This window comes from Bacillus rossius, chromosome 12 (genome assembly GCF_032445375.1).
Source record: "Bacillus rossius redtenbacheri isolate Brsri chromosome 12, Brsri_v3, whole genome shotgun sequence".
NCBI classification, from domain to species: Eukaryota; Metazoa; Arthropoda; class Insecta; order Phasmatodea; family Bacillidae; genus Bacillus; species Bacillus rossius.
Window position 1 is genome coordinate 25,365,011 of NC_086339.1, and position 26,598 is coordinate 25,391,608.

Below are 26,598 nucleotides of genomic sequence, written 5' to 3' on the forward strand. Positions count from 1 at the left end.
TAAAATACTTGCTATGTTATGTTTTGATAGATTATAGTAAAACCTCGTACATTGAACTCCTTTATAACGAAGCAGCTGATAGGTCGCACCAAAACACCTCTAACAGTATTTTTCCAGTTCCACCAAAAACACTCGCTAAAGCGAAAGAAAAATAAAAAATCTCCAAACCGTTTCTGTAGAATTGTCAAATTTTTTCCATTTGCTTCGTAAATATATTGCATTTCAGCAAATAAACAAGTACTGCCTCCATCTTACATTTTATTGACCATAGTACTATTGACATACTGAAATGCACTTAGAAGTTAGTGAAGTTACACATTGTACCAAAATTAACTAACAAAAAAACACATCAATTGATGTTCCGAACATCACTTGAAATTTCTCATACATCCCACTTGCAGAACTTTACATTGGTGTCCTGTGAAAATTTGCGATCGTTGTAATGAATGCTGATATGCAATCTAGATTCTGTGGAAGTGTTACTTAACTAAAGTAAGCAGGAGTTCAAAGTTGTTTCTAAATTGTGGTACAATATATGTTACTTAACATGTTTTCTTGTTTGGAGGTTAATTTTTATGGATTAATTTTGTTTACTTACAAATTGGGTTATGTTAGGGCAAACCTAGTCCAATTTTTTATGAATTATAAGACTTAACTTGCAGTGATGTATTTTTCATTTTCAGATAGTGGATAACAAAAACAAAAAGCAATATTTTTTGCCATGAAACTGAAAATTCTGTATGCTGTTGATCAGGGAGGCATAACGGTCTACCTAGGCCGTCTTAACAGTCATGACTTATGACAAAGTAAAGTATTTCTTCATCCTGAATTCAACTCTATTAACTATACAACTATTTATTTTTGTAGTACATATCACTTGTTAGTTTTGAATTCACCACTTTATAAAGAAACCTCACTATAACAAACACCCAAAATCAATTCCTTCAAGTTTGTTAATAAGGATTTACTGTACTTAATTTTACCCCAATTTTTTATATTTGTCTGCCAAATATTTTTTTTTTTTTTTTTCGCTTCTGAAAAGATTTTTTGTGTGAACCCTTTGTAATATAGGTTCTGTTTTGGTGTATTTTTTTAACAGGCAGACATCTTTTTAAAAAAAATAAAGCACAGTATGGTTTTTTTTTTGTCTTATTCCTGTGGTTTCTTATGATAAAATGAGAGGATTTTTTTTTTTAAGTAAATGTCTTTTGAATAAAATGAAAAAGGCATACTATTATTTTCCTTGGGTATAAAAAAAGCATAAACAAAAAGTGTTGTTTGACCAACTACGCAAATAGTGTTAAGGTTACACGCTCCAACACAACAGCCCGACCACAGTCACTCAATGTTTGGATCGTGTATAGAGCAGTTGTCTCATGAAAAGGAGCTGATGATCAGGTGGTTGAGTCTGATATTATGTCATGCAAATATTTATAATTATAATCACATGACCTTTTACAGCTTGAAAATTACATTTAATAAATATCTGGCGAGAAAATTTGTGATTCAACAACAAATGTAATAGAACTGTAGGAATAAATTCACAGTAAATTCCCCAAGTTAATGATAATGACAAGAAAATGAACTGGCCTGCTGTGCATGAGAGACTGAACTTTAATAATAGTACTTCAATTTCTATGTGGTCTTACAATGTTACAAGCTGGGTGTTGCATTCAGCTATAGCACTGTGGTCATAATTTCAAATACATATTTTTATTTGATTAAAATTGCCAAATAAATGGCTGTAGTGATTAAGTGCTAATCAGTCGTTCATGCTTGCATACTAACTACTTTGATATTATTTTGAACAAAGTTGCATTCCATTGTGTGTGACACGTTCAATCTTACTAAACATTTTCATAAAATACCATTAAATATAACCGTACAATGTTTGTTCAAAATTATGTGTGTAATAGCTTTTATTTGAATCATGGCTGCAGTTGTTACAGCACGATAGATTTGTGGTCATGTGCTTTAGAAGTCCAACTATCATAGTGATGATGTAATTAAAAATATGGTGTGTTAAGTAAATGTCATGATACTTAATGTAGGTAACTATGAAAGAATTTTCTCATGGAAACTGATCTAAAGAGCGAGAAAAAAATTTCTCTGCATAGTTCTTACATGTGCTGGTTATATTTTCAACCATGCTCATTTCAAAATGTTATCAAAGCAAACACGTGATAAATTTTGGTGGTAAGTATTTCAAATAATTTTGAGTACGTAGTTTGCTGAAGTGTGCCATATTCGCTTCCTTGGGTCCAAGCTTCACTTGTGAAAATGCTAAAGCATATTATCATGATGCTTGCTGTGATGACAATGACTGTGGTTCTGTTCTCGATAAAAACTGCATAACTGCCTTTTTCCCTGCAAAAAAAAATTGTATTAACAGAGCAAGTGAGGTTACTGGGTATTGTGCTAAAAACCAATAGTACATAGTTTTAATCTTTTGGAATGAAATGATGTTGAATGTTGGTCTTAAATGTGACAGTTCAGTAATGCAAACAGCAGTAAACTTTACCACTTGAAGGGCTGTTATACAATTGGAAATGATGTATGCACATTCATCGACTGTATTTATTTATAAATCTTGAGGTTATTTAATAAGCTGTTAGTTCTCTTTCAAAGTTGGTGGTCTGCATGGGAAGTCTGCATGTGCAAAGCTTTAGATATACATTTTGATTTTAAAGCTATTGCAAGATATTCAAGTTGCATCCAATTGATTACGAATCTGTTGTTTTTAAAGTGTGTACATCCATTACTTCACAACAAAATAAAGTAGAAAATTTGCTTAGTTGACTCGGAAATCCTAAAATATCAAAATTGAATCATTAGGTATCTGTGTGTATTCAAATAATATTTGATATTCATGAATAACTTGATATCTGATTCAACATTTTAAATAGTTTTTTTTTTTTTTTTTTAAATTTATTAGGTACCGATAGATTTAGCACGTGGGACTCAATTACAAAATATTTTTAATGTTTATGAAACCAGGATGATTTATTGAGAAATTTGGAATTGTTTAATGCAGCATAGTGCATAACTTTTGTATGTGTAGTAAATTATCTGTAATCATGATTAAGAATCATACAAATACTCTATTTTTATGTATTTGATTAATCAACAATTAGGTTTCAGACTTAAAAATTTACTGGTTTAAGAAAATGCATTGGTTTGTCAGATTTTTCATTTTCTTGCATTTTACACCACATTATTGTTCCATAAATATTTATCTTTCATTTTGCTCTATCTTGCATCAATTTCTTGAAGTGTGGAAAAAAAAGTGTTACTGTATGTTTAAATACAATTCAAAAAATATTTTTTTATATTATTCCAAAATCAAAGCAAATAAGAGTAACAAGATTCGCTATAAACCAACAAATCTTAGATGAATGTGCCTGACTAAAGCCTTGCATGTAAAGATGGCGTGCCCTTGGATAAACTCATTTTTAACATGCTTTTGTTAGCTTCACTTGTAACTAACGAACTATGTAAACATATCTTGGAAGTCAATTTTAACCTACCCACTTCTAATTGTATTGATTTCAAGCTTTGCAAATATATGTCATCCGGACGGCAATACAATAATTTGGTACCATTGAACTGATCCGATGATGGAGCCAGGAGGTGGATAGTGGAACTTTTTAGTGTGTAACTGATAAAAGCATGTTTGTTTAGTTTTTTAATCTATAATCATGCATGACTTGATGTAAGTTTTTGGACATACGCCATTGCTAAGAACTTTTTCTGTTTGAAGAAAAACTAATAAATAAAATAAATAAATAAAAATACTCAAAAAAAAGGACAAAAACACACAAAATTAAGCAAACAATTGCTGTTGTCAACAAGGATATGAACACCACAAAATATTCCGAAACAGGAATATGGTCAGCAAACAAACAAAGAAAAACAAAGAAAAATGTACTAAGAGAACGAAAAAGTCCCCACAAATGATGACAACACAAAAATATTGAAACCCAAAATAATTCAGCACAACAGTTGAAGCGAGACAAAAAACATGACAAAACGAAAAGACAAACAAACACAATAGTTTTACCTAAACAGAAACAAGCGACGTTTCGGGAACTGCTATCTGCTCCCGTCCTCAGGCAGAGACTCTCAGTCGCACCTGTGTTTCCGTACCATGTGCGTCTCTGCCTGAGGACGGGAGCAGATAGCAGTTCCCGAAACGTCGCTTGTTTCTGTTTAGGTAAAACTATTGTGTTTGTTTGTCTTTTCGTTTTGTCATGTTTTTTGTCTCGCTTCAACTGTTGTGCTGAATTATTTTGGGTTTCAATATTTTTGTGTTGTCATCATTTGTGGGGACTTTTTCGTTCTCTTAGTACATTTTTCTTTGTTTTTCTTTGTTTGTTTGCTGACCATATTCCTGTTTCGGAATATTTTGTGGTGTTCATATCCTTGTTGACAACAGCAATTGTTTGCTTAATTTTGTGTGTTTTTGTCCTTTTTTTTTGAGTATTTTTATTTATTTATTTTATTTATTAGTTTTTCTTCAAACAGAAAAAGTTCTTAGCAATGGCGTATGTCCAAAAACTTACATCAAGTCATGCACTCCCATTGCACAAATCTTTTAAAGATAACATATAATCATGCATGTGATCAATTATACAATGTGTATTTGAATTTGGCAGACAAAAAGCTTCCCCTACACGGAACATTTGTCCGTTTTTTTCTTTGAGCGAGTGTGTTAGTACAGTAAAATTTCCGTGTCTTAAATATATTTTTTACTTAATGTTGACCTGCTTCTACATACAAAAACACAAATCCAGAGAAACTATGGGAAGAATTTGGTCGTGGCCTTAGTAAGAAAACTTCCCAGCATTTAAGCATGATCTCAAAGAGACCAGCTTAAATGTAAATCTGTGTTGCACCAATGAAAACCTTGATGAGCAAAATTTTGTGATGTCGCTTGTCAGTCCAATGAATTACATAAAACACTAACTACCAACCTTTTCTTTCGTTCTAGTGCTTCATTCAGTTCGGGCTCAACTTGGTTTTTGAAGGCAGCTGCTTGTTCTTGAAGCAGCTTAATTGTTTTCTGCTTCACTTGCTTTATTTTTTGGATGCTTTCGGTGTCAACCTCCGGTTCCTTGTTGCATTCTTCCGTCGGCCCATTTTTCGCTCTCAAAGATTTTCTTGCCGAATTACTGGCTTGGGGCTGAAACAGTTGTTTTGTGAAGATAGCCAGTCCAACACAGTTACTTAATCAAATGTTGTAATTTTACAACCAATGATGTTATTGCTCACCACAAATATATTTTAAATTGTTTCTATAAATTTCACTGAAGGTTACAAACTTTACTTGTTAAAGATGCTTTTAATTTTGGTTAGTAGTAATAACATGAACTGCACTGTTGGGAGATTGCTTTAAATGCTTTTACTGTGGCTCAAAGTGCCAAGTGATGGTTATGGTAGTAGAGATGGATTTTGTTAGAAATGTTTAATTTTTATCTTTGTTTGGAGTAGCGGAGAACTAGCTTTCTATTATTAGTTATTACCAAACTCATAATATGAAACTAATGACACAAATTCTTTTTAAAACTGACAGGACATAGTGCACCCAGAACTTAATGCTAACTAGAGACCAGTTTTGAGAGAGAAAAAAAACATGCAAAAAACATTGTTCAATGAACCACTGGCTAGTGTCTCCAAATTAATGCATTGTTTGGCGTTTTCCTCGGAAAAGTTTTGTGTTTTGGGACAAAGAGGGCAAAGGACTCGGCTAAGCTTTGAGACCTTTTTATAGTGCAGGAGTATAGTCTGATAGGACTAAAATTTTAAGTTTTAGGAAGAGGAGAAGAAAAATTTCTTAGTTATCACTTGGCAAGGAAACAGCTGCCACCCACAATGCAGTTGGTGTGTGAGGGAGATGTTACTTCCATGTAAGGGATGGCTCAGTTATGTTTGGTTGTTTGTCTTCTTTGTTCTTTCACTGTTTGCATGTTACGTTGGCCACAGTTAGGGTGTAAAAAATTATTTAAAAAAAAAGGGGGGGGGGGGGGGTTTGTCTGTAAAGTTGTTTTATGGACGATTATTTTACGTGATAACATCATAAGAAAACATTGATGAAAAAATTGCATACTTTTTAATTTTCAAATATTATTTACAGTTTTTGCAAATTTAATTTAATTAATCTGTTTAAATATAATCAGGAACAATTAGTTAAAAAGCCCGCCTTAACCTGTTTGATATTATAGAACATTTTCTCGCACGGTGGTTGGCCGATTCTTGCATGCTCGGCTCAGGTGGAACGTGACAATTTTTTGTGCGTGTAGCCAGCGTTCATCGATTTATAAGACATCACGTCAAAAGAGTTTTTTGATATCCTATTGTGTTTAGTATGCTTGGGATGTAACATGACCTGTAGATAACATGCAAGAGGGCTTGTGGATAATGAACATGCAGATAATGGATTGAGGTGCTTAAATGATTCATTACTTGACATATTAGTAGACTTTGAGCCTAAACTAGTTTGGATCCAAAATAGGTAAGAGCAGAGCTGTTTATTGTTGCACACTACACTTATTCACTATATTTAATTAATTTTAAGACAACTAAAAAACAGTTTACTAAATTTTTCAGAAAATTATTGAATACATACCTATCTACTCAATTATTATAATTTTATTGAGAAAAAAGCATGTAAAGAAAATATTTCATATTTTAGTCTTCACTAAATTGGTAAGTATTTAAAAATGTTAATATTTATGGTTCGTGAAATATATTAAAAATAGTATACCTAATTACATGAAAAATTACTAAATAAATTTTGTTTGGATGTTATAAATTTATCATTTTTCAATTATAATCTCTTCATAGTGAAATCCTACCTTTTTTAATTGCATGTGATTTACCATTGTGCACTGAGTAAAGTTATTTTCATCCAGACCCTTAGTTTTTTCGACAGCCCTAACCAACAGGCTAAAAATTTTCGGATTTGGTTTCCAACTAAGTAAAAAGAAATCTTGTTCCAGGATTCAAATCTTATGTGTGTTATCCTTTTACCTCTGTACTTTGAAAGTCAATGGCAAAATACTATAGAATTATCCTGCCTCATAATCCTTTGTAAAAATGTAGTTGTCTTCTGCTATTGGGAATTCTTACAAGCCAAGTCAATTGCATTTTGAAGAAAACTAATGAATAGCTAAAGCAAAAAATTTGACTGATTTCTGTATACCATCTTGCCATCTTCCTCTTCAATTTAAGGTGGGACAAAATAAATGTCAAAACATCGTTATTTTAAAACAATTCACTTTTACCTTTAGTGTTTTGAAGATATATTTGATTGTAATGATTTGTTTTACGGAGGCGATCTACTGTATTTTGCTGCTGGTGCAGATTTGCAGTAACATCTTTGATTCACTTTTAAGGCTCTTTACAAAAATGTTTTTGCAAACATGCCTCTTAGAGAAGTAGCTGTATATTAATAAAAAAAATGAATAATTAAAAACAATATTTACAAATGTTTACTAGTTATAATTAAATTATGACATCTGTATTGTAGTGCTGGTGTTTCTGTGCAGTAGCTAAAAACATCTTGAGATGGGTATGGATAATTTTGTGCTCTGCGAGAATAGTCTTAAAATTAATATTGAGGCATGTAAAAACCTGTGTAAGATATTTAAATGACAATATCATTTTTGTATTTTAATCTTTTCCTTGGGCTGAGACTGACTTATTTTGAGTTTCAATATTAATTTTGTTTTGGCGCACTTTCTTATTTAACTTGTGGGTAACAGAATTTGGGGGGGGGGGGGGGGGGACATGTAATAAAATACCGTATTTGTAAAAAAAATAAAAAAATATATATTAAAACTTTTTATCCTTGACTTAGTAATTTTAGTTTACAGTAAGTGCCATTAAAGTATTCTAAACCATGTTTATAAAAGAGGTAATACCTATATCCAAGTCCCTTCACTGGTATTATACACCCATTAGGTATGTAAAGCAACTGCTAATTTAAATAAAATTGTAACAATAGTAGTAAAATTAAAATTTCGTAATCATAATTTTATGTTTGCACATTCTGTCTAGGGAACCGAAAAATTATTAATAAGTTTTTTTAATTATGTAACCAAACCAATTATGCACTGCCAAATTCCACCTACCATAATACTTGTTAACCAATAATTTCAAAATATTTGATATTTCAAACGAAATCCCTCCATGTTGAAAGCCTACTTAACGATTCAGCTAAAGCGTTTATCATACCGCGCCGCATGACAGTAGCACGTGACATGTCTCATAGAATAAATAAATAAATCTGTTCATTTCAGATGTATTTAGCAATATTAACAGTATTTTATACATTGTTAGTCTGACCTAAGACCCCGTTAGATAGGTAATTACTAGTAAACTTCTTGAAATACATTTATTTTCAGAATTAGAAAAAATTCATGAAATAAAAAAAAAGTTTGAATTTTTTTCGGATGCGTCTCTCATAAACAATTACAAAAAAAAAAAAAAATACAATGTTCTAAGCAACTTTAGCACGCACTCTATCTCAGTATTCACGTAACATTGTAAAATGTATTTACCTACCTACCTATCTACCTACCTTGCACAATGTAGTTTCTAAAGCAGCCGCTAGAGTGTGGGAGCGTATCACAGCAAAGTAGCGTTAGAAACCATGTGTTCATCTGTCATGCCACAGCAGTTTGAAATAACGTGTTCGTAGCGGTGCAGTGAAATTTATAACAAAAAAATTGTGATATGCTTCAGGTCGATGGGAATATCTTGCGTGTTGTGCGTCTGAAGGTACGAGTAATGAATTTTGTTTTAACGCATGAAGTTACATTATAGTTTCTAGGTACCTATCTGTAACACGTAAGGTAGCGAGCAAGCCTTTTTATAATTATAATTAGCTAAACGGTTAAATAAAATAGATTTTACACAATAACAATTGTTGAATTATGATTATTGTAATATACTTAAGTTACCAATGTAAAAAAATGTGTCAAGAAACTCGAGTAACTCGCTTAGGCTAAATTCGAGATAGTACGATCATAATTAAAACGAAACTAACTGTTTTTAAGATTTTTTTTTTTGTTGTTGTTGAATGAAAGGCGATAACATGCCAGACAGTAGAAGACTAATGAATAATAACAAAAAAATACGCTCACCATTTCCTGCTTGAAATTTATATCTTGACATCAACCAGAATGTAGACAGCTGTAAGTTGCATTTTCAGTTCAGTGGCTCCGGAACGAGAAGGCTACTAACTACTTTGCACCTTTGTAAACAAGGTATCTGCTCAGCTCCATCTCATACGTACATGTGAAATTGGAATTCCCGACGTCCTGTGATACCATAGGCGTTCTTAGTTAAGTCCGATAATCAAACCTCGTGCTAAAACTTATGATTTACGATTGTCTTTTTTCTTTCCTCTTCGTTTATTTTATTATAATAGTTAATGTGTATAGACCTTGGAATTTTGCATTTAGCCATAGAATAAATTCAAAAATGTCATCCTGTTTCTTCTGTGGATGCTACACGAAATAACTTCATGGAATATTGTCTTAATCCATTCATTTAATCGGCCAAACAATTCATAATCCTTCGTATGTTTTTTTCGGATCTAATTATCTACTGACTTTTAAAAAAAATTTGCTTTTTTTTTTTTTTTTTTTTTTTTTTTTTCAAACTGAAGGCTAACTGTGGCAAGAAAATGAACCTAGTGGCTCTGTGACATGGGCTACTGCATTTCTGATTAAAAGCAATTAATAATTTCTTTTTTTCACGTAACTGCGTAGATTTTCATTATTATAACTCTGTTAAGTAAAACTATCCTAAAATTGTGTACTTAATTAAATTACGGCATGTGCTTTCCCAACGATGGACTTTCCCATGGACTTCGATGCTTTCATCAGGAACTCACTTTCTACAAATCCTGGTCGAGCAGCAATTGACGGATTTATTTTATGGATAGTACAGTCAAAAGTAACTATTAAAAGTAAATACGTATGCGTTACCAAATCATTAGAACAGAGTAAGCAATAAATAATTTGTGTTCCTCCCAGCATTGCATGGCTTATTTTTGTTAATAGACATCAAAAAAATGGTGTACACCGTTGGCACATTGTTGAGGTAACAAACAGGACCATCGAGAAAAACTAAAGAACCCGGGGGCAAATAATTTGACCGGAACTCTTCCCCATTATTATTATTTTTTAAATTTATTTTTTTCGAACTCCACAATTTACAAAATTCTCATAAAACTGAAAATTTTACCTGTGTGTATCGCATAACAGGCAAGGTTTACAATTAATTAAATTTAGCAGTAGACTCATAGTTTCGTTCTAACTCTCAGGGTGGCGCACTGGCTCCCTCGTCAAGATTTGCGAATAGTGGCGCTGAATGCGCCATGCTATTAGTCCATCCCCCTTACAGTGGTATCGTGAGGGAGAGGAGATCCAGGCGCTAGCCCTGTGTGTCTATTCACTGGCGGCTAACTTCTTCGAAGAAGGTATCGTGAAGTTGGTGTTACGATATGACAAATGCCTCGGTCGTTTTGGCGATTATGTAGAAAAATAAGCAAGTAAGACCCTGATGAACGCTTCTTAGTATAATTTATAATGTTATGTAAATTAGTCTTTTTTATAGCACATCGGAGGTTGAAATAAAAGCCCTCGTATGTTTTGCTAACCAGATAGTGAAAAGAAGGGGGGAGGGAGGGGAGTCGTTCTCATTTGTATAAATCTACTCGTTTGCTTCTTACCTCCGCAGTAACTTCAGCATTTTTTTTCAGCAGTTGTAGGTGTATCGCATACAGGTAGGTGTAGTTACACTTACCATATTATAACTATTCGGTTGTAGGCTAATTTGAGTCCTACTACTTCCGCGGACAAGAGTGACAAGTTGAAAATCTTCAAGATTCCCAGGGGTGTCCAGGGAATTAAGTTTGTCATTCCCGTTTCACAGTTTTGATTTTGCAAGCGCAGGCGGGCCCTTAGAGGAAATGACTTTTTCATTGCAAGGGGGGGTTGGGTTTCTCATGACATTGATTCCGTGCATTGTTGACAGACAACGCCAAACCAGCCTTTTTTGCCGTTTGAAATAAAATCCTGACCTAACAGGGATTTAAAAGTAGTCACTTCACCGCGAACCGGCTGTAGCTGATGGCGCGTGCTGTCTCGCGGGAGAAGCCTCGTTTCGTCGGACGGGCTGTACCTACCGGCTGGCAGTGACGGGTCGCGGGTTCCCCCGTTGTCGTGAGGTAACTGCCGCCCGGGGTCTGTCCCGGCCAAGGTCAGCAGGGTCACGCCGACTGCGTCTGTCCCCCAGGTCGTGCACCGCTATACGTGCTTGCGCAGGCGTCCTTCGCTCCAGCAGGTGTAGTTCCGTAGCCTTGGACTCACGCCGATTCTTGGATCCTTCTGAGGCCGCCATGAGTCAATCCAGCGTGTGATTCACGTGTCGTTCCAAGTTCATCAAGTGTTTTAAGTTTTCTCTTTTAAATATATAAATAAAATTGTAGTGGTTTGAAGTGTCGTGTGTTTCGCACAGGGTACGGAACCCCTTAGCTCCGACGTAAGAGGCATTCTGAACCCGGAGTTACATTAGCCCGTCCGTCGTCCGTCCGTTGTTCGACATCCGTTCGTCCGTCAGCCGCCGAGCGATTTACAACACTCCGCTATTCCGTCATATTTGCCCTTATACTTGCTGCCAACTGTACAGAAAACTTAAATTAAAAATATATATGTATATTGTAAAATTATATTAGTTTGACAATAAGTAAGCTATGGTCTTATAACTCGTAAAACACGATATTTTTCACTGTGGTATTTGTTTTTCAAATTTTCAGAGTTAAACATGCGTAGTATCTTACACTTGTATGAATAGGACAATTTTTGTTTCAAAACACGAACTTTAAAAGTTAAAAAAAAAAAATTACTATTATGTAAGTATCTAAAAAAATCAAACAGACTTCAAAACTTTCTAATATAATAAAATTTGGCTCGCAAAACCCTTGCAACCGTTTGCATGTTATAATTCGATCCGTCCGTTAGTCAGAAGAATGAAGTCACCAAGCTCTGACGGACGGGCGGATGGGATTTTTCTGGCTGCAGGCCACGTGACCCACGGACGGATGGACTATTTTAATTCCGACTTGTGCCTCGAGAACATGTCCAGGACAGTTGTGTACGTCCTTACGATAGTCTTACGACGAACACGCAAAATACGCCGCAGCTACCCAAGTACGAAGTCTCTCTTTGCAGTGCCTGTGACAATTGGTGCTACCGTTGCTATGGCAACGGGGCCCATGGGCCTAGGGGGCCTGCGAAGGAAAGAAAAAAAATTTACAACAAAAAAGTAAACAATTTTAAATAAATCATATAAAACAATTAAACAGTAAGGCCTAAATTTATTTACCGATGAAATATTACACCAGAGTAATATTATTCGGAATATGCTGTGCGTATAGAACGTGTCTGAATCTACAACTGTGAGTAACAAAAACCACCACCAGTTGACGTGACACCAATTTGACAGTGCAGAACACTTACACTCATTTATTTGCCATTATTCAAAATAAATTTACGTTGACAATCGAAACACTGACTTAAAACTAGTTTTAACGTGTTTTAAAAATAATTGTGAAAAGGTTAAAAAATATATAACTAAAACAATGTACATAAAGGAAAAAAAAAAAACATTTTTTTATCTCTGTTAGAAAAAAAGGGGGGGGGGGGATCATGATTTCTAGCAACGGGGCCCACAGAATGATGTGGGGGGTCTGATCAAGTGGACGATTAAACCAGCCTATACAGGAAACATTGTCATTCTCGGTCCAGCCGCCTTGAGTTCGAGACCAGCCCCATGCCTTTTGCTGCTTCCTTCCATCACCACTTCCTCTTAACCTACTGACCGTGAATCTGAGCACAACCTTACAACAAGCAGAATGTCACCCATTCCAGCTAGTTATTATTTACAGCAAGCAGTGCGGCGACGGGCTACGGTGGATTTAATGGAAATTCTCGTTTCTTCGAGATTTTAGTTTCATTTTGGCTCTCTGGTAATCTAAGAAACAAAAATTAATATCCATTCTAGTTTGAGTTGATTTAATTATTTTTATCGCTATAGATTTCGCAACTGGCTGAATGACAAAAAAACAATTGGAGGTATAACCTGTGTGCCACCCAGTACCAGCGAAAAATAAACTCAATTACATTCGATATCTTTCTTGCATTTGTTGTTATCCACAAATATTTTCAACAGATATTGACTAGTAAGTGTAATATAAAAGGCGCGCAAGTCTTCGTAGTTGTCATCACTTGCGCGCCTTTTTTTACACCCACTATATTACACTAGGTGAATATATGTTGATAATATTTACGGCAGAAGAGAAAATGCAAGGGAACTATAGAATTAAAATTTTAGCCCTTAAATGAAATTAACGATTAAAAAAAAAAAATTGGTTGTCTGTAAAGTCGGTTTACGGACGATAGTTTAACGTGACAACGTCATAACAAAACATTGATGAAATGATTGCATACTTTTATAAATAAAATTGAATCATTTTTATTGAATTATCACTATTTTGTATGGATACAAAGAAGGAGTGAAATGAAATCTACAATTTAATTGATAAATTTACTTTTATTTGCACTCATTAATTCAAATATGTTTATTACTTTAACGAACAGATTATTTTAACTATAACTTTTATACATGTTTGCTATTTTAACTTCTTCCAATCTGTGTTATTCTGTTAAGGATAGGACGTTGATAGGAAAAGTAGGAAACGAATGGGAGTGTTTCAAGTTTAATGTGCCTCGAAAAAGTCAAATCGATGGTTGTTCCAATCGAGTGGAAGAGAGATAGATGCGGCGCAAGCGTACAATGAGCGCAACGGGACACAGCGTAACGGGACAATGTGCGTAACGGGACACTTTTTTCGTGCGTGCAGCCGGCGTTCATCGATTTATTAGACGTTGTCACGTCAAAAAAGAAAGAAAAATCTACATGGAGTGTGAGACCGTCCCAGAAAAGGTCGAGCTGCTCTCGGACGCATATTGGTATTTGAGCGGAGGAAAATGAATTATGCGGGTGGTTATCGGACAGGCGGATCACCGGCGGATGGGACACGCGCGCACGCAGTTCCCACGATTGATGGAGGCAGATAGATACCCGGGTATCGACCGCGCGCGGAGCAAACAATGACTCAGGCCCCGCGCGCACCTGTTCCCGCCGTCTGCTCTTCCCACTCCCTCCTCCCTCCCCACTTTTACCAGCCGGCCATTGTTTCCGTCCGCCGCTGCGCCCTGAACGGGACACCCGAGTTGCAATTTACGACCTCCTAATAGCACCGTGAGCTCTTGGAACTGGGGGGTTCCACTGTTGAATATTGCATGCCAAGTGCTAGCTAGGTACGTGCAGGCGCTTCTTAGGGCCCCGTTCTACAATGCCACGTAAACGGAGACGGATCTCCAGGAACATTTCTCTGTCGCGTCTGCCTGCTTCCATATTGCACGGAAACGTAACAAATGGCAACCATTTCAAGGTCACGAATTATTAAAATAATTAAAAAAAACTATGTATGTTATTCATCGAGATCTTAGCATGGGCAGAATTCACATTCATAATAAAAATAAACGACAAAGATATAATATAACACTAGATACCCGCAACGTATTTAGAAAATAAACAAACATGGCTACCACCGCAGCCAAGTACTCGGCTTCTGCTGATCGCACTGTTAAATTGTAAGAGCTCAGCACTGCCGATCTAATGAGTTACGGGTCCGTCTCCGTCTGCGTGCTGTTATAGAAACTCTGTTCCGGAGATCCGTCACCGTTTACGTGATCCGTCTCCGTTTCCGTGTCATTGTAGAACGGGAGTTACAACGCTTGAGCGCCTAGGAGTCCCCTGCTCACACAGCTAATATGCTACAAATTTAATAACTTGTAAGGAATTAGCTAGGAAGAACACATGGTGGGGGGGGGGGGGGGTGTTTGTGCTTTACACAGGGAGAGGACAGGGGGAGGTATTCTCCCTTTCTCGAAATTCTAAGGAATCCAAAAATTCCTATAAAATCTATCATTCCCAACAACAAAGGGAAATAATTTTAAAGCAAGTAACAGACATAGAGCTTCTGCCCCCAAAATTAAATTCTGCGTACGCACTTGAGGAAGAATATTAAATTTCACCATGAAATGAGTGTTGTTAAACAAACGTGTTATCACATCTGCAAGGAATTAGCGTTAAACTTAATTATAACCAAATTATGTTTTGTTATCTAGATATGAAAAAAAGAGAAAAAAAGGGAAGGGGTTCGTTCTCATTTTGACATAAATTATTAACACGGCAAATCATTTCACACATCTACTCCCTTACTTCTTACCTCCATGGCATCTTCTGTATCTTTTACACCACCTCCCGTACAGGTATAGAATGTGTAACGCCTAGGTGTAGTTGCACTTACCAGTAGAACGATTTGGTTGTAGTCTAACTTGAGTTCTACTGCTTCCATTATTCGGAATCGTGCTTTACTTTGTTTGTATCTAATATTGCTTCAGATTTTTGGTATAAGATTAGTTTAGAACGTAATAAGCGTAAGTGATGACTCAAACAGAGACAAATTAAAGCGGTAGTAAAAATTACCGAAAGGCGAACTTAAACTTATAGCAGCATTTAAAGCTCATCATAAGAATTTTTAATATTTTTGAATTCATAACAATAATTTTATTTTGATCGTTAACATTTATAACATCCACGCTACTTTCAGATTTTAAAATGGGAACAGGTGGTGCTAGCAGTAACACTATTCGGATACCATCCATCCCTTATAAATGCGTTCTTTACATTGTGGCTGCATTTGCTAAGGGTTGTTGAGACGTGTATGCTATAGACGCATCCCTATGAATTCGAATACAGCCAAAAGTCTTTGTCGTGTAACGTGTTTCGAACTTGACAATTCTCGGGAGTAGCATCTACCAGTGGCACCGATTTCCCAAATGTCATTTGCAAATTATCGCATGATGTTTGATTACGAACACTGATAATCCCACGAATTTGTTTACAAACAGTGTTAACAGAACAACAATGGCAGAAGGATACGTGAGACCATCGACAATACTTTTGAGAATTATCAAATTTGAGACAAGTACAAGGAAGACTTGTCATGTCTGTCACCGTGCCTCATTTCTAGGGGTAAAGTTAGAGGGTGAGTTGCGATAAAACCGAACTAACAACCATTTAGCACGGACATGTTCGTTAATATTGAAATTAAGCAGCATTTTAACAAAACTTCATTAAAATCACAAAAGTTACATGTTTTAATGTTTGAAATTCGATGACAGTGATTATTTTAGGAATCGGTTTATACAACATATATAGACAGAAAAAAAAAGAATTTACTTTGTTTTATCATTCATCTGTTATCGGATGAGTTTCAAACACATAAATTCTTGCTCATTTTTTATTATTTTTCCGAACGAAACTTCCTTAGACAAGTGTATTACAAATAATCTAGTGTAAAAAAAACCTGCTAGTTTCATTCTATTTTTAGAAGAATCAGTGTTGTGAAACATTTTAATGTCATATTACTTGAATAATTTACTACCTTCATAAACGTCTACACCAAACAACAATGATTTTTTTTTTTTTTTTTTTTAAACTAGATAGCCTTACAAATGAAACCATGAATGAAATCTTTCCTGTACTCGTTGCTTGTGTCTCCGTGCGGGTGAAAGCTGTTAAGACGTCCTAGTGGAGGGGGTGTGGGCTGGGGGAGGGGAAGTGTAATTCACATAGGTACTCCGTGCGCGCGGCACTGAAGGAAGATGCGCGCGGGACCCCCAGGTACTCACTCGGTCTGCTCGCCTCTCCCACGCGTCGCGGGGTAGCTTTCCCGACGAGCGCAAATGTAAGTCCTTCCCCCCCCCCCCCTCCCGGCTGATATCTGCCTCCGCGCCCGTCTGGCCGGCCCGTCGTCGAGACGCGACGCGACGTGTCGGGTCGACCGCCGAACAGCGAACGAATGCACGAAGAAATCAATGACGGAAGGAACAATGAAAGACTGAACGAAGGAATGACAGAAAGAATAAGTTAATAAGGAAAAAAAAAGAATAAACAAAGGAATGTCTGAATAAAGAAAGGATTTGTGGATGAAGGGTTGAATGAGTGAAGGAATGAAGGAATATGATAGAAGAAATAAATGAGGAAGTTTGTGAGGCGGGATGATAAGCGCGACGCTCGCTGGTGTTTCTAGCGCGGTATAGCCTCTAAGCGCAATGCTCTGAACCGGCGCGCAGTCTTCTCGTCGTCACAGGACAACTGTTAAAATTTGAGCGGTGACCGTAACATTATGTGTCGGAGAAATGAAATTAATGGTGTAATGAAAGTCTCTTAAAAACATTCAAGAATCTGTACAGGTTTTTTTTACGCCTAAAAATTACTCCAAAAACATGCATTTTAGCGTTTTTAACTGTTCTAAAAGTACAGTTTAAAAACTTAATCCGAAATCAAAAGTACTTTTCGTCCCTCAGCGAATTCTTAAATGTTTTTCATAAACAGATAGCTTGAGTAGTTTTGATATCGCTTTGTTTTTCCTGAAGCTCTGCTTAAGGGCTTAAGGGCGCCGTCTACCCGGGCACACACAAGGGAGATATATGCCTCCTGAAGTAATGAAAAAAAGAAGCGATATCTCAGTGAACGCAGTATGTTATTAAAGGTTGATGAAAGTTGAGCTTTTACACTTGGAATCACAAACCACAAAGGCAGTGATGTCAGTAGAGAATGATGATACATATACATGTACAAACCCCTTGTTGACGTAGTTTTTTTTTAATACAAAAATCCTTACTTATTTTTTTTTTTATAATTCTTTCACAAAAATTAATTTTTATATCCGCCCCTGCCCCCTGTTTCTTTTAGCGTGTAGATTTGTTTGGCCCAGCGGAAATTCAGCTCCTGTTTTTTTTTTTGTCCACCCACCACATTATTTTCTAACCCTTTGAAAAGGGTTTCCCTGCTTTTGTTGGCACGTAGGGCTGCATGATCAACGGGAAACTGGCATCTTCCGGTGAGGATACGCCCTTCCTGTTCCCCTCTTTTTTTTTTCTCTAGGGTTATGGCTTTTTGTATTGTCCGCCCACACTGCTTTGTTAATGGGACCATTAAAAATCTGAAATGTGACAAGTGCGTAAACGTTGGAATAATGTAATTTGTAGCAGCGTTATCTTTATCACAGTCAATTTTTTAGCTTACTTGAAAACATTTTAGAACCCATCGTTGTAAAAAAAAAGTCAACTGCGCGTCACTGCAAATTAATAAATATGTGCACTGATTGCCTGATATAGGCTACTCTCAATTCATATGTCAGCAAGCCGATGAAATTTAGTTCTCTGCCTCGACACCATATTTGAAGGTGTTAAGGTAATGGTGACCACTGAAATTGGTTCTTTTTTGTTTTACAGATTCAAACAATATTTATGGCGTTTAAATGTCTTCTCAGTTCTTTACGTAGTTTAGTGAAATAACATATACATTTACGTTTCGCTCATTTAAAAAAAAATCATAGTTTTGTCAGTATTTGTTGAAGATTATTAGGGGACATTCCAGATAGCGAGAAACCTAAGTTGCTCGACTAAATTTGCAAGTTATTTTTTTTCTTTAAGTTCTTTTGTAAGTTCCAGTTGAGTACAACTAAAGTGTAGAGTTGGTTCGGTTCAGTTTAACCACACTTATACCGTAAAACAAGAATTTTTGTGCTTCTCAGAAGAAAAATTGCGGAGTTGTATGAACGCAGATTTTTCGGGCGTGTAACTATGACTCTATGCATCGTAGGCTGTCCAGCCTTGACAGCGGGCAACATGGCGGACGAGACTAGAATCTGCAGGCAACTTTGACCCTTAAGCTCACCAGTGGACCAAGTGGCAGGACTCTGTACTTAATGTAGGTTTCCAAAATGTCAGCAATGAATAAAAGTCGTGAGAGTTTTTTTCCTTAAGATTCTTTCCAAGAAGCTTATGCCTAAAAGTCAAAACACGGTTTTCAATTGCAATGTAATAACGCATTACTTAGGCAGTTATCTGAGTATAAACAACGAATGAAAATTTTTTGGTTAGTCAAAAAAAAGTGTTTTTACATAATAGCCTACATGTATTATTTTAGTTAAAACATTTCTTGTTTACTTAAACGTTGTATTACTAACAGTACAGTGAATTAATGGAAATATCAGCCATTATGAATAGGCCCCTACCAATTATTCAACTTTGCAAAGGTCGGTTAAGTCTGTGTCATGTAACTTGACACTTCTCAAAAGTAGCACCATAGGACCATTGGTGTCGATTTTCCATCTGTAACTTACAAAGTATCACATTATTTTTGTTTGCAAACACTGACAATCACATAAAATTGGCTGAAGGATACGTAGACCAAAAATACTAATGTGAAGAACTGTGCAATTTGAAACACGTTACACGGCACAGGCTACAGGGTTAAAACAACATACTATCTTGTGCTAAGTTTTTAATTTTGTTGTTGTTTTCTTTGCAGAGCTTGAGTCTTCTTGACGACCAGGAAGACCAGGACGAGTTTCTCCGGTTAACCGAAGACTTCGTCATGTGAGTAAGCATTGGGATTACTTCGCCTGGCGGGAGGCATCATTCCAGTTCCCTCAGCCGGTCCAGTCGGCTCGAAGCAGTCACCCCCCCCCCCCCCCTTGCACCGAATAATGGTCAATATTTGTCAGTCCAGGCCCGACCTGGCAATATTTCACAAGTGCCAAGTACCGATCATTGGTCAATTTCGTGAGCCGGAAAAAAAAAATTACCGTTCCGGGCTGTTATGGCCATATAGGCATGCGATCCCGACTTGAATTACTGCATTCGTCTGCACTGCCGGGAACCCCCAGCCTTGCAACGGGAATGAGGCGGTCGAGCCAAAAGAGCAGGATCTCATTGCGGTGGGACTGCATTCCGCGTCCTTTATAACGTGTCGTCGGTCGCAGCGAGGTACCTCTCTACGTCATCCTGCGCAAAATTGTTACTTTATGGGATGTGTTGTTAATGACAGAAGTTCGTGTCGTGGCGGCGATGTTTCACCGAGAGAAAATAAAATGAATAGTTTAGCGGGACGTATTTTAAGACGTCCAGGGAGGCTAGTAACTACCAAAGTAAACAAATGTTAGAATATGTTAGATATATTAAATAGTGAACAAGCAAACTATAACCAGTCTGTGACTGACGACTTGGTGGAACAAAATATCATTTTGTGGAGGAGGGGGGATGAATGGCTGGATGTATGAGGTTTAATAGCACGAGATCGCATGGAACGAGCGTCCATAAAAAAATCGGCAAAAAGTCCTAACGGATAGCAGTCAGTAGACCGAAAGTCATTTGACCGAAATGTCTGTCTAGTGCCTTTCGGTAGAATTAATTTTCGGCAAAATGACTTTCGATATAGTGCCTGTCGGCCAAATGACTTTCTGTTTTTGTGTATATCGGTAAAATTAATTTTTGACAAATTACTTTTGGTCTAGTGCCTGTCGGTCAAATGACTTTTGGTCTAGTGCCGGTCGGCCAAATGACTTTCGGTCTAGTGCCTGTTGGTCTACTGCCTGTCGGCCAAATGACTCGTTGTAGTGTATGTGGGTCTAGTGCCTTTTGCCCAAATGACTTTCGGCCTACTCCCGTGCAACCGTCCTAACACAACGAGAAAACTCGTGCTGATGTTAGTATTGCGGCCATGCTCAAACGAATATCTCCCCACCACGTGTTCTCTTTACCAACCACTTCCTTCCCATATAAAAAGCAGGCATGCCGATTCGCACCAACTGGCTTCGCACTACGATTGAGGTCGCGCGGCAGAACCATAAAATTTTACGACTGTGTTTTCGGATCATTTGATGTGCTGGTATTTTGCGAGCGCGACAGCCGATATAACCATACATGGTTGTCTAGACACTCATCCTCGTTAGTGGATTAAGCGTCTAGTCGCTTTGCGGTGTTTGCTCGAATCACCTTGCTAATTAAATATCAGGTGCTTCGCAGCATTAGTAGGGTCATTGAGTTCTGATCCTAACATGCACTAGATGAAATGACATTTTCGTGAGGCGGGGGGAAGGGGAGAAGTAGAGAAATGGTGGAAACCATTAGTTTTTGCAGCCAAACCTCTCTCTATCTTTTTTTTTTTTTTTTTTTTTTTTTGGGAAGCCTTTCCATTCTGAGACCCGAACAGTTTCTGAAGTTCACCGAAGTTCGCCCGCTCGCTCGTGCAACTTCGGTAGCACCTGTTACAGGAGCGTAAATTTTTTTTTTCTTTTGAAAAGTGGCTCTCCTTCAGAATCACCAATGTTTTAACCGATCAACATTAAACTTCTAATCTAATACACCACAATCCTTGCCTGAAAATGTTCAGTTGCGTAAAGTTATAGGACAATTGGATGCACAGTTGGCTTGTTGCTGAGGTTACGAAACCTCATAGCTCTTTGCATGTCCGCGTTCAAATGTAGTGACTGTGAAGATTACATTAAAATATATACCTAGGTATCGTGTTAAATTACAAATAATAATTTTAACAAAACCACGTCTCCGTTAATTTTTTTTTAATAGGTTTAACAGCATGTAGGGAGAGTCGAGGCTGTGACATTATCAGACTGTAATGAAAAGTTCAGAGGGTACCTAATCTATGCGTCATATTTTAGCTATCAAATTACTTGCTGAAAACAAGGACGGCAGCAGCAGCGCTCGATGGCATGTTTGCATTGTATCACACTTGCATACGTGCGCACTTGTATGTTTGAGCACTTGTATACGTGCTCACTCCCAAACTTCCGCACTCGGATCCATGCACACATTATTAAACACTCGCGAACTTGTACAATCGCCTGTACGCTTTTATACTTGCACACTTGCACTCGTGTTACAAATATTTGCGTACACTACTAATTTCCTATCCCTCTTATCTGTGAAGTTTCACTTCAAACGCGCGTGGTGGTCACGCACCCATTTTTTTTTTCCTCGTGAGCCAATGATGGAACCATGCGCAGAAGACAAGCATTATTATCGTACGCAAACGTTACCACACCTACTCGCCAGGGTGGACAGTGCTACCTACTGACTTAAACTAATTTCCAGTAAAGCTGAGGGAGAAACTGTTGCAATAATTTCATGGAAAGTAAAATAAATGTTTGCTTCATTCCGCTGATACTTTCCTCTGCTTGCAAGTTTTCCTTATTGCGTGTTTCCCCCTCGTTTCGACTCGTCAGATGTTGGGAGCTAGGTTTTACTAGTGTTACATCACAGACCCATTATTCTGATAAAAAAAAATTGTTTTTGTTTACTTCGTAGTCCTAAAATTGTTCCTGGAAATTATAAGGGATATTCCTTACCAGAACCATTGCCGATTTCTATCTAAAATTCTCTTGGCTGACGTCGTTTGCAGTTAGCGTCTCTGATAATCCGCTCTCATCGAGATGGGCAGAACGATTCAATTTACCGAATCGATTAATTTGAATCAGTTCCTTGGAATGGTTCGTTCAAAAAGAGTCTTTTTATCCCGACAACGGGATCCGGCACATCTCGGGAGTCATATAACTCGTTCACCCATCCAAGTATCCGCTACGTCTGGGCCGCGACTGGCCTTGTCGCCTGGCTGATCATCGTAATCTGGTCGGCACGGATAGCTGGAATTCCAGATGTCTAGCTGTACACTGTCAAAAAAAAAATATTGTGTGTGCACACATTTCAAAACTCTCGCGATAAATTTAGTAAACAAAATCTAGAGAGTGCATGAATTAATAATTGTAACACGATGCTTGTTGGGTCGCTGACCCCCTACTCCCGCCCTTTTTCTTTGATTATTTATCGCTTGCTCTTGTGGAACACGTGCACGCTGCAGTTACTGATTACTGTGACTCCCGACAGCATGAGTCATTTCACGAACGATTCCGACAGGCCGGTTCGCTTTCCTCGTTCTCTCTGCGTTTTGTACTCTCCCGAATCGTGTTCAGTTTTCGAGTAATCGACTCTCAAAGAACCGATTCTGTGCGTGGCGAATGAACCGAACGCTTTCGTTCGCTCAAAGATTCGTTCATTCCAGGGACGGCTCCAGGTTTTTTATTTGTTGGTTAGGCCCGGATTGTACCGCAGGGGCGTATGCACAGTTTTAGGAGCCCGGGCTCTACCGCAGGATCTGGGATAGTTTGTGCGTGTGTGTGTGTGTGTGTGTGTGTGTGTGTGTGTGTGTGTGTGTGGGTGGGTGGGTGGGGGGGTTGATGGGATCCCCCTCCTTTTTCTTATATCAGAGGGGGTTCCGGGAAATTTTTAAAATTCAGTTTCAAAATGGTGAGTTTCGTGGCTTTCTAGGGGTAATTTGTTGCTCTCTATAGTCCAATAGGTATAATATGATGTTCATAAGAATTATTAAAAACGTATTATTGTATTTCAACAAAATACACTTTAATACCTATAAAGGTAAAACAATTAATTGTTAAGATTGTGTGTGCACCAGTCTTATCATCACTCAAAATACTAAATTCTGACAATCTTTTTTTTTTTTTTTTTTTTTTTTTTTTTGTTTTTAGTAATATCGCGTCTGCGACGCGATGGAAATAGAAAAATCTTTCTAATCGGATAAGTCTCTCGCCCACGCGATTTTTGCCACACTGACGTCACAGATAGTGACGAAACCAGAATTTTTTTTTTCTAATTAAGAGGGGCTAATAAAAAATAGAATTTGTGTATTAAACACTTTCGTTGGGAACAAAGGGTTTTGACCGTTACATTTATCATTTCCAACAAGCGTTACGTCATATGTAGTTTATAGTTTCAGCACTGCCTTCATTAAAATCTCGCGGGGAAAAAAATCGTTATTTTTGGAGGAGGGGGATAATTAATGCCTCTTATTCCCCCCTCCCCCTCCCCCTTGCGTCCGCCAATTGTCTCAGATGTGTTGAACGTGGTTGGCCGAGAAATAATTTAGTCTGCCTCACGCCAGATTAATACGAGCCGGCCTGCACAGTCGTGACTTGAGGCAAAGTAAAGTATTTCTCCATTTGATTAACTTGCAATGTTTTTTTTGCTTAGAATTTACTTACTTATCTCTGCAAGTGGCCGTTATTTTGCATACTATTGATAATTATAATAAGTTTGATTATTTTTTTAAATATTTCTAAGACCAAAAATAGTGTACATTGATAGTTTTATTACAGTTATATACATACAACATGAAAGGGAAAAGGAAATCAATTCTAAACACAATTATTATTTTACACGAGAAAATATTTGTACTAGTCGGTCACTATTAATAACAAGGCATTCCATTTATTATTTCCTATTATATATATAATAGGAAATAAAATATATATATATAAAACAAATTGACTACAAAAACGTTTGAAACCAATATGGCGTCTTTCGCTATGTTTTCTTAGAAGATAGAATTGAAAATTATCAGATGATGCATTTGATGAAATACAAGAAAATTTATTTCCAAAATTCTTATTACAAAATTTCCTCTAAAAAATATATATATAATGTTTTTAAGTACGTTTAATTTTTTACACCCGTTAAATTATAAAATTGTGTCTAAAACATTTTTGCTCTTTGGATGTACCCGGCAACCGAGCAAGCACTCTGGTAAAAAGGGACAGCGCCAGTAGCAGGAAACGTGCGTTGGAAAGAGAGAGAGTCAGTCGTGAGCTGAGGAAGGTACACGCAGTAACAGAGGCTCGGTTCGCCGTGGACCGACCGTAGCCGGGAGTGTCCGGAGCGGGCAACGACTGCTGCGGCTAGCCGCGCCGTGTCCCTGAACTTGAACTTCCTCTTCCTTCAACTCCTGACCTTTCCCACTCCCCACTCCCCACTCCCCACTCCCCGCGCCCGAGGCGCAGTAGGTGGGGGGGCCTCGTTGGGGAACTCGTAGTTGTTGTTCGACAGTGTTCGAGCGGTCCAAGTTTTTGGAATAGCAAGAACGGATATCACCAGCGATGATTTTCGGCCCTGCACAAGAAAATTTGCATCTGTTATCTCTTACGCCATAAAAGACGGATTTTTTTTTCCCCATTCATACAAGTACGCTTGAATCTCCGCGGACATTATCCACATAATAAATAACAACAACAGAGTTGCTAGAAGACATCCAAAAATTTCGCTGCATGGAATATGAGACAATGTTAAATGGATGATTTTTGAATACTGACGAACATAAATAGGATGTTTTGTTGGCTACATTAAGTTCTTCAAATGTTCCAAGTGTTTGTAGAAGTTTCCAAAATATTTCCAATAGAAATAGGTACTTCGATATCTGCATATGCCTTAAGCTGTGCCGAAAGGTATTTTTTTTTTGCTCCTAGAGAAGTAAGACATTTTTCAAAAGAACTCACGTAACAACATTGCAATCTCATGATGAGATTCTATGAGAATATGAAGTCGAAAGAAAACCACCAGGCCAACTATAAACATTTAAAAACTCTTTCTGAATGGGAAAAAGGAAGGAGGCGTAGAAGAAAATAATGATAATAGCATACAAATGTGCCACGAAATCTTTATTATTTACAAATAAATTGATTGATTACTTTTTAAAAACCCGTTTATAACCTCTAATAAAATTTAAATGTTGTTTTTTGACACTACATAATAGGTATTGCGATTTTTTTGCTGATCTGAATTATTTCTAGAGGATCGTGATTTATCTCCAGGGATTTTAAAACCGCCGTATGTTACTTTAGCGTAATAAATCACTTCAAGCCTAAAAATTATCACAACGTTAGTGCTTCATATGCTTGAATATATAACTTTAAATATAGTACTCGAGCCAATATATTTTTTTCATCCTGTGTTTCGATCATTAATTATATTGCAAGTACATTATTGGCCTGGAAACTTTAATTGATAATCAGAAACGCCGTGGTCCAATAAAAAATTCAAAGTAAAAAGGTTACCTAAGTTTTGAAGTGCAGCTTTTCGCGAGAAGAATCAGCGACCTTTTCTATTCCATTTAGGAACTCTAAATCGCTGGAACGGCCTAATGGTGGGCCTTTTCTCTAACCTGAAGTAATTTGAAATTGCATGTTTATATCTACCCAGTTTTTTATTTGACGTGGGATGTTATTAATTGATTCACTAATAACTTAAATAGTTTTCTCCGAAGTGATGTTTGTCTTTCAGACAAGTCGTGGACGCCGGATTGAAACCAATTGCCCGCGCCGCACTATCCTCACGCCTTAGCTTGTTTTAATCACGCGTCCGTGCTCCTCTTTTCATACATAACTAAAAAAAAAAAAGATTAAACCGAGTTTTTGACCTTTGTGCTGACCTCCAGACGTAGTGGTTACACATCGGCACACGGTCTCTATGGTCTTCGATTCGATTCTCGGCCAAGGAATATACACATGAGTGATAAGTAGAGACAGGAAAAATTCGCGGGTTCATTTCGCGATAGGCTAGAATCCAAGTGCGTGTAACTTATTGCCGCTTCAGTGATTGGAACACAGTTTGCCTGAAGGACTGTGAGCCAATGAATGACCCTCAACGTAAGAAGTATCGAATCATAAGCATCCCAGTTAGCAGGTGTCACGAGTCAGAAGCCAGTGAGCTGGTGTAATATTCCCGCGTACATAGAGGATCG

General features: G+C 37.2%; 1 protein-coding gene and 1 long non-coding RNA gene across 3 annotated transcripts in view; one reads left to right on the forward strand and one right to left on the reverse strand.

The window, feature by feature from the left end:
- Positions 1 to 232: 232 nt before the first annotated feature.
- On the reverse strand, positions 233 to 9,431 carry LOC134537744 (uncharacterized). The gene is made up of 3 exons (XR_010076035.1): positions 9,147 to 9,431; positions 4,974 to 5,182; positions 233 to 2,367 (listed from the first exon to the last, which is right to left on the reverse strand). It is a non-coding gene; the product is annotated as an uncharacterized LOC134537744 (long non-coding RNA).
- LOC134537741 (uncharacterized) overlaps positions 8,675 to 26,598 on the forward strand; it is a 178,442-nt gene continuing 160,518 nt past the window's right edge. For both annotated transcript variants that reach the window (XM_063378502.1, XM_063378504.1), the window contains exons 1-2: positions 8,675 to 8,781; positions 19,525 to 19,592. In XM_063378502.1, the coding sequence (XP_063234572.1) occupies positions 8,737 to 8,781; positions 19,525 to 19,592 (113 nt within the window). In that variant the 5' untranslated portion in view covers positions 8,675 to 8,736. The remainder of the gene's footprint in view (positions 8,782 to 19,524; positions 19,593 to 26,598) is intronic.